The sequence below is a fragment of the Tripterygium wilfordii genome, chromosome 6, assembly GCF_013401445.1.
Source record: "Tripterygium wilfordii isolate XIE 37 chromosome 6, ASM1340144v1, whole genome shotgun sequence".
Taxonomy (NCBI): domain Eukaryota; kingdom Viridiplantae; phylum Streptophyta; class Magnoliopsida; order Celastrales; family Celastraceae; genus Tripterygium; species Tripterygium wilfordii.
Genome location: NC_052237.1, coordinates 8,028,170 through 8,038,796, shown reverse-complemented (window position 1 = coordinate 8,038,796; position 10,627 = coordinate 8,028,170). Strand labels below are relative to the sequence as shown.

The following is a 10,627-nucleotide window of genomic DNA, read 5'->3' as shown; positions in this document are numbered from 1 at the left end:
AATTTATTGTTTTAATATTGATTCAATTGTTTTTTAAAACACGATCTAGAATTCATTGTTTTAGTTTTGAATTCATTGTTTTTTGAAATCTCATTGAAAAAAATAATGGAGTTTGAAATTCCATCAAAAAAAAAAACAATAGAATTAAGATTTTACCGATAAAACTCATTGACAATGGATATTGTTATAAAGAGCTTTATGCACTTATTATGAATATGTAATTTTGTTTTAAATCTAACATTTATTTTGAGAGTTCAAACGTTTTAAAATTTCGTTTAAGAGATTTGCGCTACCACTATATAGGCTACCTAGCACTACTGTATTTTAAACCTATTATGTTTCCCTCTAGTTGTCTTTTGAGTGCCCATCACTTTACTAGAGTATAAAATGGAGGTGAAGAGCCATCATGTTTTAATCTTTGAAGTTATTATCATACTCATAACAGTCATGAACACATGCTGAAGAGGGGGAGTCCATAATGTCTTAATAAGTGATTGTCTCATGTTCAAGAGAGAAATATATTTAGGTTCAATATTATTCATTAAAAAAAAAGTATTTAGACAACTTGTGGAACGATGGCAGAAAAACCAGGGGTTAGCTGACAACATTATTACCATCTCAATACAGAGAAGAAAAAGAAAAAGGAAGGAAAGAGAAGTCCTGATTAGGATTTCTAGTTTTAATAACAGCAGTGGCAATCTTAGTCGGCGGATAGAAGCAGCAGCAGCAGTGCTCAAAACAAATTCCACATGGACTGCACTGTTCTGCCGTGAAATGGCGATCTACACTCTTCCTTTGACTCTAAACCAGGAAACAAATCCCTGCTACTACTTTGGAAAGGAGTGAGCCCAATTTGATCATAAAACACCTCCCTAACCCCGTTATCATGGCTACCGTTGCCTATCTGTGGTGGTGGTTTTGTGTAATTCTCTTCAGTTTCTTCTTGTGTGGCATTTGAGTTCTTCTCAACCAACTCCTTAAATATTGAAGATCTTAGGAGCAGGCTAAGTGCAGTTGGAGAAGACGATCTCGCACAGGGGCTAACAGCACTACTTCCCCGGAACATGTCTTGTCTTGTAGGAGCTGCATCTAAGACGTCTAGTCTAGTAGGATTAGAGTGGAAAAATGGCAGCTCGGTTAGTTCCTTCCTCGGAGTTTGATTAGCGGGTGGCGAGGAGGTTGCCATTTGCAGAGTCTCTGAGTTTGGTTTTTGTTCTTGTTGAGAAAGAGGACTTGATCCTGGTCTCAACCATTTGATGTATGTGCTCAATTCAAAGTTGGTTACTGCATTGATCCCTCTGTATTCAATTGCAGCAACATCGTACGCCTGAGCCGCCTCCTCCTGAGTATCTGAAACGACAATACACATGTTTCTTATGCTACTTGAACTTTTCATTGTAAAGATGAACACTCTAGATTATAGAACTTACTGTAAGTTCCAAGGTACAGATATTTGTTTCCGAAAACTCTTCCTATCCTTGCTTCCCATCTTCCATTGTGATGGTGCCTGCAGATAAATTCACAATGCAATAATCTTGGTGAATTTGAGTTTCTTAGAGAAAATCGATAATTTCCTGGCTGAAGACTGTTGTTTACCTTGCAACTCCTCTAAATCTGGATACTCCTCTTGAGAAACCACTGCTTCTCCTACAAACAGAGAAAGATAACACATACTCTCTTATTTTCTGCTTTGGAGATATGAGAAAGTTGGTCATAATCTTTAATACAAAATACCTTCTTAAAGTGGCCAAGTATTCTTCTTTTGTCATAGTTATCATCATCTCAATTTCCTTCTCATACTCAGATACCTGCATCAATGATCATGTCGAGATTCCAAAAACCATTAGATTTCTGTCCTACCTCCATAATTAACAGAACATTCAGTTTATATTTGATCTAAACAGTACCGGAAAATTGGTAAAAGTAGAAGGTCCCCAATACTTGAGAGCAGCCAAATCATATGCTCTTGCAGCAGATTCCTCTTCATCATAAGCTCCTATTCAATCGAAAATTTGGAAGAAGAAAAAAAAGAGGTCAGTGTCCCTTTGTTTTCAGCTTTCGAAAGCTAAAAATGGTAGTGTCAGAGTGAAACTGAATTCTTACCAAGATAAACTGCTCCGTGCCAAACAATACATCGTTCCGAACATGTATCACACAAAACAGCAAAAGAATTAATTAATTACTGAGCATAACATCAGTAATATATAATAACAGATTCAACAAGCTTTGAGTTTCTAAATATACCTTGTTTCCCCTTCTTCCTTTGCGTTGGATTCCATGACCCTTTATCCCATAAATGAGCTTCATATCGCCCAGTCCAGCGATGTCTATGTTGTAATCACATATAAACAGATATTAAGCTTCAAAATTTCACTTAAAAAGGGAGATTTATAAGAGTATCTTGTACGTAACCAATACAGAAAACCATGTCTGACCTGCTGACTCCCCGGAATCTAGAACTTCTCTTAACAGTTGTGGTACTAGCAGTAGTCTGGTCAGCCGGCGACTGCTGCTGCTGCTGTGATTCAACTTGTTGAGTATTGCTGCTTGATGCAGCTGCAAAAGGGTTTTTTCGCCTCCTCTTAACATGCTTAGTCTCCACAGCGTCGCCTTCTTTTGGGGACAACGAGTGCCTTTTGGGGCTTATTTCAAATTTTGCAGTTGTCATCTCCATTGCAGAATTCTCTTGATTTCTCAGTGAATATCAGAGAAAAAAACACAAGAGACGTTTTTGGTTTGATGACTTGATGTCGGTCATTAAAACAAATATTTATACAAGCATAATAAGGCTTGTTTTCCACATTGATTTGTCTTCTAATTGTTCCGGCAGCTTCATCAGGACAGGACAACGACTATCCATCGATGTTCACTATACTGTATGAGACAAAGTTCAATCTGTCCTAATTCCATATAAGCCAAAGCAGGTTCTCATTGCTATAGGTTTCACCACACAAGCTCTCAGCAAGCCAAATTTGCCGCGTACACGAATTTTAATTTCCCCAGTTGGCTCCACTAGCCTTTCGGTATCACTAGCTTTTCAGCATCATCAAAGCTTTGATTGATACCTTGATGAATTTGTCATTTTAAGTTGTACGCGGTATAGTTTTGATTGATACCTTGAAGGAATTTGTCATTTTAAGTTCTACGCGGTACAGAGAATATTAAAAGTTTGCACAAAAAACTTGTCATTAGCATCAAAGATTCAACATTTACGTAATCTTACCAACAAAGACAAGCTAAACATTGCAGTGCTGATATGATTTGGTCATATAGTGAATGTTAGATCTCAATGAATTCTTATCCTACTTTCGCAAATAGCCAAAATGGGAAGGATAGATAACTTGCCTGGACTGTTTTTTTTCCCCGAGAACAGAAGGAGACAAACACATGCTTTATACTATTGTGCTGATGTATCCCTGAATTTGTTTGCTTGTGCAAATTACAAGACAAAAATGTCATATGTCATCCGTTTCTGTTTGCCTTTAGATTCTTCCTAGAATTCTTCGCCCGGTTAAAGAGTTTATGCCTGAAAGTTCTTAACTTATATGTCCGATTCCTCTAATTTGGCTACTATATTGTAAGATCGATTGTGTTGGTTTTGATCATGGACGGCAGTTCCCAAGAATGAAAGCATACCAATCCAAATTATGTTTTAATGTGTATTCAGAGTTAGGGTTCATAATCACTCTGGTCTCTGGTATATCACATAGAACATGTATATAGGTATGCCTTTATTTATATTGATCAGCTAGTCTCCCTGTTGAACATCCCATATATGAAAAAAGAAGACGATGAAATTATTTCTCAAAGTGATCAAAAGTAACAGAATGATCAACCAACGGACCAAGAAGTATTTCTTGCCCTTTCCCTTCACTCAAGAGTCGAGAATCCCAAAAAGATTAAAAAAATAAAAATAAAAACCCAAGAAAATATGAACAAATAACAAAGAAAAAAACACCAAACAATCTGATCTTTTTGTTGTGTCAGCTCAGAATGTGCTGTCTATGGGGAGGCTGCTGCATATGTTAGCAGTATACTAGTAGTTCACTGTTTGTATAAATTGGTTTGTCTTGTAAACTTTGACCATGTTGATTATTATAGTGTGACTAATTTGCGTGGTGGGGAAGTATCTTCGAGACGCTTCCAAAAGGCTATACAGCCTTATGTTCTACTTATGTGTAAAATTATGGTGTACCGAGAACTTTTATAGTGACAATTTATCTCGTATCCTTCTTCATGACGTGCAAATCTATTCTGATCTACTGGACACCTCAGATGGATCAAACCAGACAGAGCGCGACCGATTTGGCTGAACTTTGAGGTTGAGAAAATGAATAAACATAAGCTAAGAATGTCATACCCAAGATGTTTTCCTTGGGAAAGACCGTCCGATGCTTAAGTTAGAAAGCAGGAGAGCAAAGACTAAGAACTTGAGGATTCAGAACTCTTAGCTAAAAAGTATGCAAAATATGCAGTGTTGTAAAAGTACCCTTTTTATAGTGTTGTACAAGTACCAATCTTTATTGGAGTCGAATACTCATCTTCTATGCTTTTGGAGACGTCTTACCTCTAATCTTTGAGTTGTAATAGGAGTCTCCTTGTACAATTCCCAGTTTGTTTTAGATAGGGCTCTTTTGGCTTAGCCAAGATCATCATCTCGGTTTGAGAACTGTTCCCTGATGACGAGTTGATTCTCGGTTCATACCTGAACTGGGTAACATAATCTAGTTAGTTTCTAAGTATGAACATCTTTAATTAGTTTGCTCGTGCCACGTGTTGCGTTCGGATTGGTAGCGTAAATATGTTATCATCATATGGCCCGTAGACTTGTGCCGAGCCGAATTTGTTTGGCCAGTTTGGAGGTTTGTAATCATTATTTGTCATTAAATGCAAGTAACTTTTCGACTGCTAGGATCTACAACTCAAATTAGGGGATATGAGGAGCCTTTAGATCTCATCCATTGGCCCCACTATAAATAGTGGTGGGGTTGCCATTTTGTGCACTTTTGTGTTTTGAGAAGTTGAGAGCGAGCAACGATAGTTACACCTTGAGGAATATTCCATCCGAGCAAACTCTCTTTAGAATGCTCGGGCTTACGAGTCCAATGAATCTAGTGAGGGCTCCTCGTCAGATGAGAAGAGCTCTTCGTCGTCTGATGTAGGGCCCGACATAGAAGTGTGTACTTCTCATCCCAACCTTCATAAATCTTTTGTGAGGAGTGATCATAATAGGCCTAGTGGTTTGTCTTATAGATATACTTTGAAGAGGTGCAAGAATTCAAAAGACAATATGAGATTCCCTTTGCTTGTCGGCCTGTTTCTCATAGTGATTCTCCATTTGAACTTCTAATGATGGCAAATTTGCCATCTCAGTACAGGCACTACAATATGATGCTCAGATACCTTTCCCTCTTGTATTGACTAGTCTTTTTCACAATTATGACATTAATTCAGCTATTCTAGAGTCATTCCTCATCTTCTCTCCCTCTATCATATTCCAAAGCTGAGAGAGTTGTGCTATTTTGAAATTTAAACCTAAATATGTCGCTCTGAAGTATGCATCTTCCAATCATGATTGGAAGACGAGAATGAATATCTTCCATTTTGGTCCAATTGGGCTTTGCCAAAAATGAATAAGTGGTCTCAGCTAGTTGAGCTAGATGAGGTAGAGATTGACTATTATTATGAACTTAAGGGACATTTTTTTGGTTTTGCGACTCCTCCTGTTTGGCAGCATGAAGATTCTACTCAGGCTGCTCGGTCTGAGAGAGTATCCAAAGGTGAATGGAGTAGACTACTCACTTATTGCATTTTAATTTCTCGAAATTCTAACTTTGTTTCTTCTTGGCAGATATGGCCAACTTTCGGGATTACATGAATATGCAAGTGCCCAAGCCTCCAACATCGAAGAGGAAACCTGAGAATGCTGCTACTGGGGTGAGCAATAGGAGCAGAGGTGGGACAAAAAAAATTTCTGACCGAGCTGGTGCTTCCCCGATTCCTGATTCTGGAACTTCTCCTGCTTTTGAGCTTCAAATCTTAGCTAAGGTACTCCTCCAACTCTTGCTCCCAAGAAAGTCGCCCCTACTCGGATGGCGGACCTCCATGTTCCCAACTAGGGAGTTCTCGTCTCTGACTTTGCTTGCAATCCTCGGATTGCAGTTAGTATGGTGAATAATCTATCTACTCATACTAATGCCTACTGAGCTTCTCGGAGGTATGAAGAGGGTCTAATTGTTGGACTTGAAGACTTCAAGAAGTCATATGACTTCAGGTATATGCTCCGACAAGAAGGCTTTTTTGGCATTCAAGCTGGTCTAAAGTCGGTCAGTAGAGCTCTTGTTGATGCCAAGCTTGATCCCAAGATATTGACTCTTTTTTGTCCAGCTTTGACTAGGAAAGATGACGAAGAAGATTTGAACAAGGATGAAGTTTATGAAACTTATCGGGTTGCTGAGGAAGCTCGAAATGCTCGGGAGGAGGGTGGTGACGAAGATGTGGATATTGACACTTATGTTGATGATGAAAACCCACCTATCGAGGTTCACGAGTTGTCAGATGATGCACTCATTATTCCAAGTGCTCAAGCTTATCCATTCTTTTAACCAAGCAAGCTTTTGTCTCGGCAATAGATCAACCTTCTAAGAATGATCCTCTTACTTCAGTTTAACAATTCCCTTTTTTAGTCGTTTGTGACCATATTTTAAAAAAAGTTTTGTCGTATGTGGTCGATTACTATTTTGTAATAACTCTGGTTTTTATTTCATATTTTTCTTCTTGTTCATTATGGTTTCAAGAATGTCTCGATTTTCTTGATTTGCTAGAGGGTTATGCACACCGAGCACTAATTTTGCTCAATGGTAACTATTTGGATCGCCTGTTTGGCGAGAATAACCCAACGCTTAGTGTTTGAGGTTGAGAAGAAGAACAAACTATTAAGAGGTCAAACTCAAGTTGTTTTCCTTGGGAAAGACTGACCGATGCTTAAGTTAGAAAGTAGGAGAGTAAAGACTAAGAACTTGAGGATTCAGAGCTCTTAGCCAGAAAGTATGCAAAATTATGAATGAATGAATTACCTTGTAAAAGTACCCTATTTATAGTGTTGTACAAGTACCAATCTTTGTTGGAGTTGGATACTCGTCTTCTACTTGCTTTTGGAGACGCCTTACCTCTGATCTTTGAGTTAGAATAGGAGTCTCCTTGTAGAATACCCAGTCTGCTTTAGATAGGGCTCTTTTGGCTTAGCTGAGATCATCATCTCAGTTCGAGAACTGTTCCTCGATGACGAGATGATTCTCGGCTCAGACCTGAACTGGGTAATATAGTCTAGTTAGTTTTATGAACGTCTTTAATTAGTTTGCTCGTGCCACGCACTACGTTTGGATTGGTAGCATAAATATGTTATCATCACTTCTTCTTCTTAGAGTGTTTTTGATGTTTTAACCAGTGTTATCAGAACCGACTCAGCCCATCGGTTGGACCGGTTCAATCCCTACTTTTGAGTTTAGCTAGCTCGGTTCGTATATTGAATCATATAGGCAAATAGTTTGTTGAAAACCAACTAAACCCACAGGTTTGCGACTACCCTTTACCTGCGGTCCAATGTTCATACAATAAAATTTTCTCTGGAAAATAAAGGCTTGCTTTCAGTCTTTAATAAAGAACTTGCCATGACAATGCGCCACTTTTAATCGATGTGAGATTCAAGAATTAAGATACAAAGAAGAAGAAATATAAATGGGGAGAGGAAAACTAACCGAGACTAGAAATGATGCAAGAGAGAGAAAAAGGATGGGCTTCCATCACTTTGTGATTTATGTGGGTCCCACATTCAAATTTCTCCTTCTATTTTACGTCTTCTGCTTCTTTTTTTTCTCAATTTCTTGCTAATTAAATCTTTAAATTATTCTCTTATAACTATTTTTATGAGCTTTTCATAACTAATTTCATATTTTCATGTCAAGATTACTATTATATTATGAGATATATTATTAGAGTTTTTCTTTTTTCTTAAATTAATTAATTTTGTTGATCTATTTGTTATTTGGTATAAAAGTCAGACAACCATATATATGATTAAGTCAAGATTTTTATTTATTATACTACTATTATTATTTATAAATAAATTAAATTACATAATAAAATATGAAGAGAACCATCAAAGTTTTCATATAGTAATTCGAACAGTTCTCAATTTTTTTTAAGATCCCACCACCTCACAATTCACTTACACTTTTCAATTTTTTAAGCTCAACAACGTACATTAACAAAAATATAAAGGGTAGGTTAGAAAGGTAAACAACCGAATCAAAGAATGCCTACTTTCATCTCTCAAAATGATCGTCGTAAGAAAAGTTCACAAAGACATATTCTTGACAAGTGATCAAAACAAGGAATATGAGATATATTTCAAGAAAGTTTTAAGGACGAAAAAATAATGGAGTAAAAAACAAATCCCTCAGAGTAAAACTATTGGCTCAAAACTCATCGGGTACAAGTCTTCACAAATACATATGTGATGAATGACACCATGCAATTTTTTGAGTTCACATGCAACCTAATAATTCATGACAAATTTAATCTCCAAATCGAAAAATGCAAGCGAACTATCTACAGAGTAATTAGTCGGCATAAATTATTTTCATCATTGTGATAGAGCTGAGAACCACCCAAAACACAAGAAACAAAAACACTAATCTAACGTATCTAAGCCCACTTCTATACGGATTAATAACAATGGTATTTAGCACATACCACAAGCCTTTAAACCCATAGGGGTCTCTAGTGGATGAGTTATAATCTCGTGAGGGCTTACTAGGACGATTCCCACAAACATCACAATAATTTTGAAAATTATTTTTTCTAACAAAACACAATAATATACTAATGCAATAGATCTGAGTACATGTCCAAAAGAAATCAAAATATCAAAATACATGTCTCATGTCCCTTCCCCCACACTCAAATACAGTAGTGTCTCCAATGAGACAAAAGATAAAATAATAAGAAATCAACAAAAGATGGGGTAACACAACCTGATAATAAATCAAGACTGAGATGGCGCGTTCGGAGGTGGACATCCCAAGAATGCTATAAGTGACTCCATACCAACTCAACTCGCCTACTCATTAGTGATAGCACGAAATTGTGTCTCCATACACTCGAAACGATCGGGCATAGTAGGTGCATTGGAGCTCCCTTGAGACGCAGAACCTGGGGCTTCTCCTCTAGCAGGAGTCTTGTCTAGATGAGCCCTACTCAGATTCCAAGAAGTCATGGAGAAAGTGGCCATAGGGAAATCGAGGTTCGGTCGTTCTCTCAAAATGATAGTTATGATGTTGCAATAAGCAGGTAATGAGCCAAGGAAAATGAAGTGATTGATTCATTTGCTGACTCTCGAAATTGTTTGTAATCTTCATCATCTATTGCATGATTGCCTCACCTATATCGAACCACTGATTACTATGCATGGCGTAAAGCACCTCTAAGAAAGGACCACGTCACTTCTATTCAAAGCCTACAGAAATAGAATTCTCCTTGATCAACATATCAAGAAGTCTCATGGAACGAGGAAGTGTAGCACGACGAAAAAAACTTGTCCTATAAACACATTAGTCGAGAGGGCCATCACCTTCTCAGAAGGATATGTTGAATCTAGCTGGTTCCTCAAACCCTATGTTGGGAACAAAAGCCCGAGGATATCCCAGAATTTCATAGATGTCAGTCGTGGAAAACTGAAATCGGTCCTCGGGATTCGGTTCCAGCAGATAATTGAGAGAGTGATTGGTAAGGAAGGGCACTACATCCGCGTGCTCACGCAATGCATTGACAACTGTGATAATTCAAGCCTAGGAATCTATGGGTGCCTACTCAAATATATCTAGGGACGCAGCAACAATGTTAAATCATTCTCAGATAAAAAAAGAGCACGAATGCAAATATTCACATAAAGAAATAACAAAGTAAAGTGTCTATCACAAGTGCTCCAAATCATATGAAACTTCCCAGCATTCTCAAAAGAACTAGCTTGCACTAGACAAAACATCTCGTACCTAGTAGTTGTAACCAATTCCCAAAATCTATATAGTCTCATGTATCTATGATAAAGAAAAGATAAGCAGAGACATATAAGACATTATGAGAGAGTAAATCAAAATTTTCAGTGTCTTCTCTTCTCTGTGGCATTTTCTCAGATATGTGATATGCAGGCAACACGCAAATCATCCAAGAGACAAGACAGGAAGATAGAGACCGACTAATAGACGAATCATTCCCTTACACCATGTAATCAACTCAACACAGTACTCAAAATCAGAACGAGTAGGCAGGTAGCAAATCCCTCAAAATTACGCACACAGACACGATTACGGTTTCATTTGTAGATAGAGAATTTCAAAATTGTGGAAACCATGATTAATAGATCCTCCTAAGGGGGCAAACCAAGTAGTGAAATTAAAAGAAAAATACCTAATTCATGTCAAAAGTTGGAAATCCAAGCGTTGGATTTCGGTATCATGCGTGCTTGGTCGTCCGAGTGTGAGAAGGGAAATTCGACTGTGTGCATGAGGGAGTGAAAGCAGACCCAAACCCAAACCCAAACCCAAACCTGTGAGTGAGATGGGTCTAT

The 10,627-nt window shown here is 37.7% G+C and overlaps 2 protein-coding genes and 1 long non-coding RNA gene across 3 annotated transcripts; 1 reads left to right on the top strand and 2 right to left on the bottom strand.

The window, feature by feature from the left end:
- Positions 1-576: 576 nt before the first annotated feature.
- On the bottom strand, positions 577-2,724 carry LOC120000926 (AP2-like ethylene-responsive transcription factor At1g79700). The gene is made up of 8 exons (XM_038849094.1): positions 2,436-2,724; positions 2,245-2,327; positions 2,104-2,112; positions 1,908-1,996; positions 1,735-1,808; positions 1,597-1,647; positions 1,431-1,507; positions 577-1,350 (listed from the first exon to the last, which is right to left on the bottom strand). Exons 1-8 carry the CDS (start codon positions 2,672-2,674, stop codon positions 734-736), a joined length of 1,239 nt encoding a protein of 412 aa, XP_038705022.1. The 5' UTR covers positions 2,675-2,724; the 3' UTR covers positions 577-733.
- A 2,763-nt stretch (positions 2,725-5,487) lies between these two features.
- On the top strand, positions 5,488-6,699 carry LOC119999338. The gene is made up of 2 exons (XM_038846842.1): positions 5,488-5,780; positions 5,852-6,699. The coding sequence occupies exons 1-2, from the start codon at positions 5,630-5,632 to the stop codon at positions 6,172-6,174; spliced, it is 474 nt and encodes a 157-aa protein (XP_038702770.1). The 5' UTR covers positions 5,488-5,629; the 3' UTR covers positions 6,175-6,699.
- Positions 6,700-8,856: 2,157 nt separating this feature from the next.
- On the bottom strand, positions 8,857-10,594 carry LOC119999788. The gene is made up of 2 exons (XR_005468507.1): positions 10,468-10,594; positions 8,857-9,880 (listed from the first exon to the last, which is right to left on the bottom strand). It is a non-coding gene; the product is annotated as an uncharacterized LOC119999788 (long non-coding RNA).
- Positions 10,595-10,627: the final 33 nt, after the last annotated feature.

Bases quoted from the DNA above. Each gene is read 5' to 3' on its own strand.
- LOC119999338 (XM_038846842.1), top strand. From the start codon at position 5,630: ATGAATAAGTGGTCTCAGCTAGTTGAGCTAGATGAGGTAGAGATTGAC. The intron at 5,781-5,851 runs GTGAATGGAGTA...TCTTCTTGGCAG, and splicing joins GTCTGAGAGAGTATCCAAAG to ATATGGCCAACTTTCGGGAT.
- LOC120000926 (XM_038849094.1), bottom strand. From the start codon at position 2,674: ATGGAGATGACAACTGCAAAATTTGAAATAAGCCCCAAAAGGCACTCG. The intron at 1,809-1,907 runs GTACTGTTTAGA...TCATTGATGCAG, and splicing joins CTACTTTTACCAATTTTCCG to GTATCTGAGTATGAGAAGGA. The intron at 1,351-1,430 runs GTAAGTTCTATA...TTGTCGTTTCAG, and splicing joins TCTGTACCTTGGAACTTACA to ATACTCAGGAGGAGGCGGCT.